The 13,629-nt window shown below is 35.7% G+C and overlaps 1 protein-coding gene across 1 annotated transcript in view; it reads right to left on the bottom strand.

Annotated features, from left to right (window-relative positions):
* The window catches only part of MALRD1 (MAM and LDL receptor class A domain containing 1), a 689,301-nt gene that overhangs the window by 642,641 nt on the left and 33,031 nt on the right, over nt 1–13,629 (bottom strand). Inside the window, exons 3-4 of the mRNA XM_055354139.2 lie at nt 6,459–6,553; nt 6,208–6,369 (exon numbers count right to left, since the gene is read on the bottom strand). Coding sequence (XP_055210114.2) covers nt 6,208–6,369; nt 6,459–6,553 — 257 coding nt within the window. The remainder of the gene's footprint in view (nt 1–6,207; nt 6,370–6,458; nt 6,554–13,629) is intronic.

The following is a 13,629-nucleotide window of genomic DNA, read 5'->3' as shown; positions in this document are numbered from 1 at the left end:
TTATTTCCTCTCCCATCTCCTCACCCTGGACTACTGAAGTAGCTTTTAAATTACTTTCTTGCTGTAATCCTCTCCTCATTAGAGTTTGCCATAGATATTATATGTTTATTTGATTCTGTTAAATTACATGTTAACTTGGTATAACTGATGAAACGTTATTTTGAAAATTCGCTGCCATTTGAGTCCACTAGCCTAGCAGGAAGGAACATTTTCCTTAGGAAAATAACTGTTTCTCGAAGTGGAGGGAAATTTACCAATGGGTCTATGTGGCTGTAAAACACAAGACACATCAGGCATAATTAAATAGTCTAGCTAGACAGATTTAAATGAAAAGAGTTGACAAGGATTTGGGTTAGAATCTGGAAAATTAGCTAAAGAAAGTGGAACCCCAGGATGATTAAAAAAAAGAAAAAAAATTATTATTATGGTGGCTCACACCTATAATCCCAATACTTTGGGAGGCCAAGGCGGGAGGATCACCTGAGGTCAGGAGTTCGAGACTAGCATGGCCAACATGGCAAAACCCCATCTCAATTAAAAATACAAAAATTAGCTAGGTGTGGTGGTACACACCTGTAATCCCAGCCTCGGGAGGCTGAGGCAGGAGAATCGCTTGAGCCCAGGAGGCAGAGGTTGCAATCTGAGATGGTGCCACTCTATGCCAACCTGGGTGACTGAGTGAGATTCCATCTTGGAAAAAAAAAAAAATAAATATATATATATATATATGTTCTATGGAGGGTCCAGGTCAGAGCTGTGTTGGTGTATGGTAGTTTTACTTTTAGAAAAAGTAGTATCTAACATTCTTTGTTTTCTCCAAAACATCAGCAAGATTATTTCCCAAACACCCACCTCATTTTAATAATGTTGGAGAATAAAAAAAAAATATATATATATATATATAAAGGAGCAAAGCAGCAAAATAAAAGTGGATCATAGGAGAGATCATGGAGTTCCTATACCACAGAATTCAGGTACGGCCTGCACTAATCCAACAGTGAACATGAAACAAATTCCTTTCACCCCAAACGTTTTAAGAGAAGATGGATGACCTCTGAATAGACGTAAGCGGTCAGCACTCAAGCCACTTGATTTAAATGTTAGAGGAAAGGGTGATGACCGATGGATAATACTATCTGGATGGCATTGATACAGGAGCTAGAAAGAAATTATTTAGGCAGATAGTGAGGGTAAAAGAGTCCTTGGCAAGGCTTCCCTTTTACCAAAAAGCAGCCCAATAAATTACTTTTTATAACAAATAGCAGCCTGAAAAATCGAGCTGTAAACATAGATAAGCAAACTGGAAGCCTGCACGGGTGAATGCCGGCAGTTGTGCCAATAAAAAAAGGCTACCTGGGGGCCAGGCATAACCAATATAGAAGCTTCGTCTTCCCTTTTATTACCACATGCACAGTAAAGAAACGGGCAACATGGCACCAGCCAGTTAGAGAACACATTTGCATAATAAAATATTAGTGTGGGAAAGGCCAGCTTTTTGTGCCCTATGCAAACGGCACACCTACCCCAATCAGTTTTTTGTGCCTTATGCAAATAAAACACCTAGTCTGACCAATCTTTAGTGCCCTATGTAAATCAGACACCGCTTCCTCAAGCTCATCTATAAAACCCCCTGCATTTCGCCATGGACTGGAAACCCATTCAGGACCCCTCTCTCTGCAGGAGAGAGCTCTTCTCTTTCTTTCACCTATTAAACCTCCATTCTTAACCTCACTCCTTGTATATTCACGTCTTTGATTTCCTTGGCATGAAACAATGAACCTCAGGTATAGCCCCAGACAACGAGGCTGCTTCAGAGTGAGTATAAACATTAAAAACACTTACGGTTATATGTATTATGTAAGAGTTTTCTTAATTAGTAGTATACATTCCACTTATTTCCCAAGCAAACATTTGAGACACAAAATGATGAGAGTAATTATTTCCTCATCATATGTTATCATAAATATTATTGAATGAAAAGGGAAAATACCTCGCATAATGATTTTGAAGAGTGAGGGTAGAATTTTAAGAGTTAAGATTAAAATTTACATTTTTTAATGCAAAGCTCATCTTTTGTCTTTATTAATAAATTCTATTCTTTCTAAATAGGAGGCTGCTGAGAACTCCAGCATTTCTCGATGAAATATCAAAGAAATGAAAAGTAAATAATAGCATGTTAAAAATGCTTCAGTATCTTTTTATACTTAAGGCAATGATTGTTCATTTAGTTTAACAATCCAGACATTCAACGCGAAAATTATAGTCAGTGATATACTTAGTAGTAAGGTATAGTATTCATTCCTTCTTACCCATAAAACCGTTACATGAGCTTCCTTCAAGAACAACAACAAAAAGGAGTGAAAGTGTTACCGAAAAGAAGTCCCGATCCAGACGTCAAGAGAGGGTCTTGGATCTTGTGCAAGAAAGAATTGAGAGAATGTTCATAAAGTGAAAGCAAGTTTCTTAAGAAAGTAGAGGGATAAAAGAATGGCCACTCAATAGACAGAGCAGGGTGTTCCCGAAAGTAAGAGGAGGAACGCGTCCACCCTGGGTACAATACTTGTTTATACACAGGATAAAAAAAGATCATGGGGAGATGTGCTCTGCTACAATCTTTTGTGATAAAGGATTAATTTTCTTAATTACTGTGTTTTGCAAGAATTGACATTATTATCTTTAAAGTAAAATTAGGAATGATTTTGTTCTCAATGTATCGGGATACCAGGACACTCCCAAGTCCAGGCCTGTTTAGTAAATGTTATCAATCTGGTCCCTTAACAGTAAACATCTAGAGGCTAGGAATACCTAGCTTTCTGGAAATGCAACACAGCAAGCTCATCTTCCTAGCCCTCACTCAAGATGGCATCACTCTGGTACTAATGCCTCTGACAAAAGAAGGTTTCACCTGAATTGGGGACTACATTTCTACTGTATGTTTAGTTCGTTTTATTCTTTGTCTCCTTGAACATTTTAGGACAACAGTAAAATTAATTGCTTCTGTCTGCAATTTTTTAAAAATGTGATTGCGATTAATCAGCAGCATGCAATGCCTAAAATTGTTGTTTTACCCAGCACAGCAGACAAAAGAATATTTAATGAGTCATACACTTCAGATTTGACCAAACTAGAGGTTGGGCTTTTTTTTCCCCTATGTATTCCAAATCCCTGTAATGCTTTAACATAATAAAAACATTATTATGGCTCAGTGACTCAGTAATTGAGATCTGAAATCAAACTACCCTAGAGTCTAAGCTGGTATGGGATTTAGTAGGTTATTTAACTCTCTAAAGTTTGTAATTCTCAGTGAATTATGAAGTAAATCATCTTTCTACCTTAGAGGATTTTTGTGAAGGGTCAATAAAATTATGTATCCAAAGAAGTAAACATAGTGCCTTACACATAGTAAGTGCTAAAGAAATTTTAGTTGTTGTTATTCCTTAAATATCTTCAGAAACTCTCTGAAATGCTTCCGTCTTTGCTAAGTAGATAAATAGCAATCCTTGTGTATGCAGCAGCATTCCCTCAGAAGTTAACCTGCTTCAATTTCATTAAAGGAGAGACCTAGTCCTTCACAGATGGAGGTGATAAAGCCCCCAGGTGAGAGTCAGCTGCAGAGGCTTTCTCCAAAGCCCGTGCTAAGCTGGGATCCAGCTGGGACCGAAATCTCCTATTTGGACATTTTTAAAGGAAGGATGCATGGCTTTTAAGCTATTAGAAGCCAGCATGGAAAGGAAATGGCAGACAATGAAATAATTCTCAGAGGCTTGTAAGTTCTGGAGGCAGCAGATGCTGTCTGGAGACTCTGATTACAGAATTCCCTCGAATAAGCCCCTCACAAAATCTTTTCAGGAGTGAGTTATTAGATGGTGGCAGGCTGTTTTACAAGCACAGCACTTCTCTGTGGCCCACCAAACAAAAGCAAATGAACATCTGCTCACTTGCTGACAGGATAGAACTAAAGCATACCTGCAATCCGAAAAGGCTGGTGTAGCCGAAGGATCCCGAGAGAGTCGTATGGTCTCCTAATTTTTGCAAAGCCTTTAAGGTAAACACACTGTTTTCACATCAGCAATAACGTATTTTGGGATATAAAATTAATATATTGCACACGCATCTGCTTTAGTTGAAGCCACTGGTACATTTAAAGCACTCAAGTGAATAACCTTGCTGTCTCAGCTACAGCCAAATCACCCTGGATATTACATATTCTGGAGTTTTACGTTTTTTTATTGATCTACTGCACATATTTAATCATCAGAACTCAGGATGTATCACTTGAGAATAGGAAGCTGAGCAAAACAAGGACGTTATTTTGAAAGGTTTGACCTACAAGATATAGCAAGTTCCAGCTCTACTGAACACTCTAATATCTTATGCTTCTTATAGAGACCTTGACCGAAAAACATAGACAGGTCTAAGAAGGCACAAAGCTTGGCAAAAGTAGTTTAAGACTCCCATACCATCAGCTCTGTTTCAAAGGTCAAAAAGATGTGTAAATAATGATGGAGTTGACCCATAGATAAGATTCTCATCTCACTTATTAAATCTCTGCAAGAACGGAGAGAGATGGAACTTCAGCAAGATCATCCTTCAGAGTCTACTCGATGTGACTCAATCCCCATAAACACAATCTTGGCCTGGTTTTGTTGCTTTTGTTGTCGTTGTTGAGACAACAAGCAGACACAGGGAATTAAGAAGAGAAGTTTAAGAAATAAAATAACTTCTCCAGCGGTTAATAACACTTGAGCATCCACAGCAAATTAAATACATTATTGGTGTTCGGGGGTACTCATTCTGCATACCACAACCCTTGAAAGCCACAGATGTCTTCAGGGCCCAGGGACACATAGTATCCCCTCCCCATACCTATCAATCATCTTCCCTTAACATGGTATAGGGAACCTTCCCTTCATTGTACCTACCACATCCAAGAGCCCCAAATTAATCTTTCTTAAGTGAATGAATGAATTGTTGATAGAAAGACTTAAGTGCCTGATGGCTTAAGATGACTTTCTAACCACCCACACCCCCAACACTGATATTTGACTTCAACAGAGTACAGTCTCAGTCTCTGGTTAGTGTTTCCAATGGGAGTTTCTCTGAAGTCGTGCCATACGGGTGTCATTTAACCATCTGTTAAGGGATTTTTTGTAGCCTTCTTTTGATCCTCATTAAGTTTATTGAAGCCTGAAAATTCCAAATTATAGTGATTTATGACCAATCAATTAAGAAACTATGCCATTCCTATATCTTATAATTCAACTTTTACAATGAATATCCTGTTCATTTAGCCATTCTTTTCCTCTTAGACACTCAAAAGAATCGAAGGTAAAATTCAATCCAATTTAATCTCTATATTTAAGAAAGTGCTAAATCTACCATATAACAAATGATTTGATTTATATCAAATTTATGAAATTATTATATCATTCTAATAACAGATGATAAAAAAAACCAACTTGGGTTAAATTGACTCAGAGCAGGATTAGAAAGTTTTAAGGAATAAAATGCTTTAAAATCTCATGTTTAACAGGAAAATTTTGTTTGATTGTCCCAAATGTTAAAATACGCAATAATTCTTCAAGAACTGGTAATAATCATTAGATTATCATTTCAACCATGCATAAGTTTTATTAGGCTGCATAAATAAGTTTGTGTTTTACAGGCTTGCATTGGCTTTAATTCTCTAAATTACTTTAGAAAATAAAGGCTGTGTTAAGTTTATCTATGAAATGAATATGACAATTATTCTACTTCAACAGCATTTGGAATAAGTATTTAAACAGTCTCCTTCCTCATTACCCAGCATTCCCTTTTCTCAAAAGCATGAGAAAAGTCTGGAAGGAAAAAGAAATGAAAGGAAAGAGGAAGTTGGAGCAGTAAGAAAAGTAGAGAGGAAAATGGAGGGGGTTCAAGAAATTAGGAGAAAATTAAAAGGTTATATTTTACTGATATATTAGTATGTCTTAAAATACACCAACTTTAGTTTTAATACACAAAATTCAAAACCTTATTGTAAAAGTGTCTTTTAGGGTGACTAGCCATCCCAAATTGCCTGAGATGTCCACTTTCAGCATTTGAAAGTCCTGGGAAATCCCTCAGTCCCTGGCAAACTAGGACAGTCGCCTTACTTTTAGTTCACCTGGTGTTAAAGATCTGTATCTTATTTTTCTTCAAGGCCATAGTTACAAAATAGAACACACATACCTGAAATCTCTGTGAACTCTGGATTTTGATGACATTTCTCTCCCACTGATTTGGGACTGCAGCTGTGTTTTGCCATAAATGCTGAATAGGACCTCCACATGCAGTTTGAAGCCCAACCGTTAAATTGCCACTCACTTGGCAGGAGAAGTAATAAAATGTAATCTGTGAAAGACAATTAGTACCCAAACAATTATGATAAAGAAGTCCCCAAATGTGACAAAATATTTAAAATGCTGTGTGCTTTCAAATACCTGGCAGTCATGTTGATCATTTGTTGGAAGGAAAACTCTGCTTCTTAAACTTGAGGAAATAGAATCCACTCTGGAAACCAGTGAGAGGAAGTGAGCTATCAGAAAGAAGAGACAGGGTACAAAAAAAAAATAGAAAGAATGAATAAGACCTACTATTTGATAGCACAATGGGATGACTATAGTCAATAATAATTTCACTGTACATTCAAAAATAACTAAAAGAGCGTGATTGGATTGTTTGTAACATAAAAGATCAATGCTTAGGGGATGGGTACCCCATTCTCCATGATGTGATTATTATGCATTGGATACCTGTATCAAAACATCTCATGTACCCCATAAATATACACATCTACTATGTACCTACAAAACTTAAAAAAAAAAAAAAGAAATGAGACATCGTGTTAGATTCAGAGTGATCACTGGTGAATTTAAGACGCCAAGTGATAATTCAGGCCCACGTCCTCACTAGATTAATATTTTTTTTTGTTTAAAGAACAAATAATTTAACCACATCATTTACTTTTGCAAACCATCTGATATTTTTACTTCTTTATGTTGCCCAGTGACATAGCTAATTGCAATTATATACTCCCTATAATATGATTATGGGCTACAGTTCGCAACCCGATTTATCACATTTAACATAGAAAGGTACATCCCTGCAGAGATGCTATCTAGGGAAAACATTATACTATTAGGACTGCCTACCAAAATAAGCAATTCGATGAAGACTTTTGACAGAGCAGGAGTGCCATCATCTTGGACAAACACCACCATTTTAAGTTTCAGCTCCCTTTCTAACCTTACGCATTTCAAAGAAATCACTTCTAACAACAGGCAGCTAGAAAGAGCAGACAGTAAAATACAGATAAGACAGCTGTATGGTGTAAAGACCAAACTTCACACTCATACAATGGGCCCAAGTAAAACAGTGGACCCTAATAAGCACATTCCTTTCTCTTTAGGTTCACTAAGATAGGGAAGCTAAAAGCAGACTTGGGGGGTATGCCTGCAGCTGCAGAAAGATGTATGGGAACAGACACAAAACTCTCCCTCCCAGATAAGCAAGACAAAGAGACACAGAAACATTCTGAGCCTGTGATAAGCTCACCCATCCTGAACCCTAAAATACTCTTCGTCTGTAAGAGAGAGGGCTCTTGACCTAACTCGGCCAGAGGCCCCTCTCAGGTTCATTCTTTAAAATAAACCTGTTTCTGGCTGATGAGCCACTTTTCATGTTTCTTTCTTCCTTCTTCAACTCATACAGCTTTAGAAGAGATCATCGCTCACTGTGCTTTTGTTCAGAAACAGTTGGATCAGATAGTCCCAGCTTTTCCTAGGATTAAGGAAAACAACTCTGAGCCCAGATGCTTTCAAATGCACTGCAGTATGCATAAAACCAGTGGACTCTCATGGTTTAGAAGCCTGTAAAATAAATGTTGAGCATTCCCTGGGCTCTCATAGATTTTCTGTGATGCTTTATGTGAGTTCTAGCATATAATCTGAGAACCATTGTTTTCTGCCACTCTGTTTCATGTGCTTCTCTTTGTCAAAAGGAATGAGAAATATGATGATGATGTCTATGATGACATAGCTACCTAAGTTATTCAGTGGTATTTTAAAGCCAGATTGGAAATAAAATCTAATTGTTACATCATTAAAAGAATCAATAGTAAAATTATGAGACCTAAGGAAGAAACCTCTCTTCCCTACTCCTATTCCAAAATTGCATCCTAATTAAGCTGCAAACAGTGATATTAATGATTGCTTATGAATATAGTCAGAGACATAACTGAAGTAACTAATAACACAATTATTCTAAGAATATACTTACTGGAATTATTATGTAAACACAATTTAGATGAAGAGCGGGTATCATGGTGATGCAAGTGGACTATCATTAGTTGGCTCTTGCAGCAGGTAAACAAATGTTTAGCAAGTGAATAATCAAATAAGCATAATAAGCCATATGCATATATTATTTTAGGTTTAAATAATACTATTAGCAATGCAAACGGTAATAGCATTCAGTCGGCTCTAAATTATTGTTTATAAATATTCAACTACTAAAAAGAATCCCTGAGATAAACAGAAAAATTATTTTTATTTGTCAAGGATATTACCTAAATTATTCATATTTATTTTTAAAAGCTTGATATTAAAAATCAGATTTGACACATTAAGTTATTAAATAATAAAAGTAGCATTTTTCAGTGATATTTTTCAACTCACACATGAATAAATTATTTAAATATTTAAACAGAGTGTTTTATAAATAAAAACTTTGTCATTTGGTATGTGTTATGGCACTACAAATTATTCTGTATTTTATCAAATATTCAATAAAGGTTAATCTTCAGGTTATAGTAGAAAGTAAAGGCTTAAATTCAGAAACAGCTTGATATCTTTTGACATTTTTTCTAGTAATAAACTTTTTTCTTTGTATGGGGAAAAAATTGTTCAAAATGCACCCAGTGGCAATATCTGTTTTCTATGTTTAATTTTAACTTAGTGACAATCGCAATTTTTTTTAGTGTGTACTTAATTTTACCTTGCTCCTTTAGTATGAGTATAGAATTTCTTTAATTCACAGATGGAGGTGTTCCCTAGAGAATCACTTTATAGAAAGTTCCCTGGCTTTCCAGAGAACATTTTTCATCATGGCTGTTTATGAGTTTAACAGAAAAAGGCAAATCTTTGACAGCATAACTTTTCTCCACATGACCATTCCCTCATTTAACACTCCCCTTTACTACAGCTCTAACCAGCCAGAATAGACTGCATGAAGCTCTTGAACAACAAAGTTTATATTGAATATTCTCTCTATAAACCTCTTGCACTTCCTTTAGCAGCCTAGTAATACACATATCACATGCAAACACATAATCACCATTATCATCATATATCTCTATTAATCTCTACACCATCCTCATTACAGCTTGTTTACATGATACTTAAATTCCCACGTTGTGCCTGCATTCATGAAAGTCAATGCATAGTCTTTGAAACACATATGTAACATAATCTTGTGACAAATAGTTAATTGTTAAAATGACAAAATAACATAAATAGCATAATTTCACTTATAGTCTTAAATGTTTATGTTAGAGGACTTTTAAAAATACTTTTTCTCAGTTACTGGTTAAGTATTGGGATGAAATCCCAAGTTTTATGACAAAAAAGGAGGTATATAAAATATGAAAGCAACGAAAACCATGAATCAAGGTTTGAGAGCTAAATCCAATAACTTTGGCAGTGAATCCCATCAACCTTGATCTTCAGGAAAGATAAGGTAGAATTTTTGGTCTCACTTTCCTCAACCATTGATGGGCAGCTTTGTACTTCCTCCATTTCCCACGTTCTGAGAGATTAATGGACCTGAATGTGAGTAGGAGAGACATAAATCCTGTTGCATGCTACAGAGTAACCAATTGGCTCAAAGGAATTCAAAAAAGGAGCATTTTAACAGTGAGATAATATCAGTTCTCAAGAACATTAAAAAAAAAAATCAGGCTGTAGAAATGGATCATCAAAACAAGATCCAAGGCTTGAAGCAAATGTTAACATGTCAAAACTTATAGAAATATGAAAGTGCACTAATTTCTGACAAAAATATAGTTTAGTTCGGATAATAGAGAGCAAATAGTAGTCTTAGATACAAACCTCTTCAAGTTGATAATTTCTGTCTATTTATTAAATTCTGTTTCCTTTGAATCATAAGTTTTGACTCATACCAATTTATTGAGCTAGCAAGCTCAACAGAACCAGGTAATATTTGCTAAAATGGTATCACTTAAAGAATACCCTAAAATAGTAATCCCTTATCATTACTACAAGTTGTACATGGATGCTGCCATATCAACTTATGTCTGACTTCAGTGACAAAGGGCTATATGAGTCCCTTTAGGAGATCATAAAATATATAATAAACCACAAGAGTATTGTTAATGAAAACACCAGAATAGAGATCTCTGAAACTTTTCCCCCCACAAAATGAATTTTAAAACTGGCAAAAATGTCAGAATCAACTTGTCTGGAACTCTGGAAATTAGCCAAAGCTTTTTGGTAATTTGGAGGGCTTTTATTCAACAAATGGCTAAATCTCAGTTTTAAAAAATGGTGAGTTTTATGGGCTTTAACTTGCCCTAGTCTCATTGTCCACTCTCCGGTTTCACATTTAACTTTGAAAAATACCAGCTTGCAATTCATGTGAAGCCTGGCAGCCACAAGAATGAGTAAAATGGTGCTAGACCTTTTTCAAAGCCTCATTCTCAAATAATTGTATTATTTGACCTGTCTTTTGGTTCTCTGAAAGACCACAATTAAAATGCCATCTGAAATTGACATAATAATAGCTTGCTCAGTATAAAATGCTTTTTCTACAAAAGGGGTTTGTTGAAAACAATTACCAGCAAGTGTTATAACTTCATAGTCACCTGAGGCAGTGTGTAAGAGTTACTGAAAATAATAAACTAATAGAATGAGACATCAATAGGGAGTTTAAAAAGTTCCAACATATTCCTGCAAATCTAGCCAGACATGTGCATGTGTAGGGCTGTGCACATGCTCTGGAAATACCTGAAAAGACCCTAAGCCCTAACATCTGGCTGATATTGAGGGTCTATGAAAGCAGAAAATGGAAACTAATGCAGAGTTATCAGCTGCCTGGATGAGCATGGAAAGTGCACCCCAACATACACACAGAGTGCCTCAGCAAAACATAGAGATTTATTGGTCCCAGGCTGCTTTTGTCTGAAAGTTTGTGCCCCTGCACACACACACTTTCACATGTGGAAACATAATCTTTGAAGATGAGACTTTTGGGAAGTGAGTAGATCCTGAAGGTAGAGTCCTCATGGATGGATTTAACTCCTTTATAAAATAAGGCCTCGAGATTTGCTTTGCCCCTTCCACCATGTGAGAACACAGCAGGATAGTACTGTCTTATGAACCAGGAAGTGGTCCTTCATCAGACACTTGAATCTGCCAGTACCTTGATCTTGGACTTCCCAGCCTATAGAACCGTGAGAAAAAAATTTCCATTGTTTATAATCTACTCAGTTTATGGCATTTTGTTCTAGCAGCCAAAATTGACTAAGACAGTGACATCTAAGAGACTCTCAGTAAAGTCACTAAATTAACAACAAACAAAACAACTATAACTACAACAAACAGTAACAGAAGCAAATGTGTGGGAGTTTTTGGGAGAGTGAGCATCTGATTTCCAGAGGTCCAAGAGTATATTGTTTTAAATGTCTAGGTTTTTTTTAAAGTGAGAAATGCAAAGAAACAAGAAGATATCTCCCATGCAGAGAGAAAAAAAGCAAAGCAATCAATACACAATGTCTCTGAGAAAGACCAGACTTATTAGACAAAGACTTTAAATCAGCTATGTCAAATGTTTTCAAAGAGCTAAGGAAAACCATATATAAAGAACTACAGAAATCATAAGAATAATGTGTCATAAAATAGAGAATATCAATAAAGAGGTAGATATTATATAATCAATAATTATTATAATCAATTATATAACTGATAAAAATCAATAATAATAACTTAGGTTATGGGCACAATATGTAATGATGTAATTTGTGGCAATAACAGCATAAAGAAGAAGTGAACAGAATTATATAAGATCAAATTTTTTGTATATTATTAAAATTACATTGGCATTAATCCAACCTAAGTTGTTGTAAATTAAAATGTTAAATGTAATCCCTAGGGCAACAACTAATAAAATAATTCAAAAATATATAGTAAAAAAAGAAAAGGATATTAATATAATACACTAGAAAATATCTATTTAACAAAATAAGGTAGTAATGGAGGAATAGAGTAATAAGAAAAAAAATAAGTCATATAGAAAACAAGTAGCAAAATGGCAACAAACAACCTATCGCTCTGATGATAGGTATAATCATAATTATATAATATGCAAATACATTAAATTCTTAAATCAAAAGTAAGAAGTTGGCACATTGTATAAAAACATGATCTAACCATATGCTGTCTACAAGAGACACATTTTAGATTCAACTACAGAAAAAGGTTAAAAGTAAAAGGGTATAAAAGACATACTATATAAACAATAACCAAAAGAAAGCTGAAATCGCTATATGAAATTCAGAAGAATGATTTTCTTTCTTTTCTTTTCAACTTTTATTTTAAGTTCTGGGGTACACTTGCAGGATGTGCAGGTTTGTTACAGAGGTAAACGTGTGCCATGGTGGTTTGCTGCACAGATCAATCCATCACCCAGGTATTAAGCCCAGCATCCATTAGGTATTCTTCCTGATGCTCTACCTCCCCTCTCCCATCCTGACAGGTCCCAGCGTCTGTTGTTCCCTGCCATGTGTCCACGTGTTCTCATCATTCAGTTCCCACTTATAAGTGAGAACATGTGGTATTTGGTTTTCTGTTCCAGCACTAGTTTGCTGAGGATAACAGTGTCCAGCTTTATCCGTGTCCCTGCAAAGGACATGATCTCATTCCTTTTTATGGCTGCATAAAATTCCATGGTGTATATATACCACATTTGCTTTATCCAGTCTATCATTGATGGGCATTTGGGTTGATTCCATGTCTTTGCTATTGTGAACAGTGCTCCAATGAACATATGCATGTATGTGTCTTTATAATAGAATCATTTATATTTATTTGGGTATATACCCAGTAATGGGATTGCTGAATCAAATGGTATTTCCAGTTCTAGATCTTTGAGGAATTGCCACACTGTCTTCCACAATGGTTGAACTAATTTACATTCTCACCCACTATGTAAAGCATTCCTTTTTCTCTGCATCCTGGCTAGCATCTGTTGTTTCTTGACTTTTTAATAATCGCTATTCTGACTGGTGTGAGATGGTAATCTCATTGTGGTTTTGATTTGCATTTCTCTACTAATCAGTGATGTTGAGGTTTTTTTCATATGTTTGTGGGCCACACGAATGTTTTCTTTGAGAAGTGTCTGTTCATGTCCTTTGCCCACTTTTTAATGGGGTTGTTTGTTTTTTTCCTGAAAATTTAAGTTTCTGGTAGACTCTGGATATTAGACCTTTGCTGGATGAATAGACTGAAAACATTTTCTCCCGTTCTGTAGGTTTTCTGTTCACTCTGATGATAGTTTCTTTCGCTGTGCAGAAGCTCTTTAGTTTAATTAGATCCTATT

Source organism: Gorilla gorilla, chromosome 8 (genome assembly GCF_029281585.2).
Source record: "Gorilla gorilla gorilla isolate KB3781 chromosome 8, NHGRI_mGorGor1-v2.1_pri, whole genome shotgun sequence".
Lineage (NCBI taxonomy): Eukaryota > Metazoa > Chordata > Mammalia > Primates > Hominidae > Gorilla > Gorilla gorilla.
This window is presented reverse-complemented; position numbering and strand designations above follow the sequence as displayed.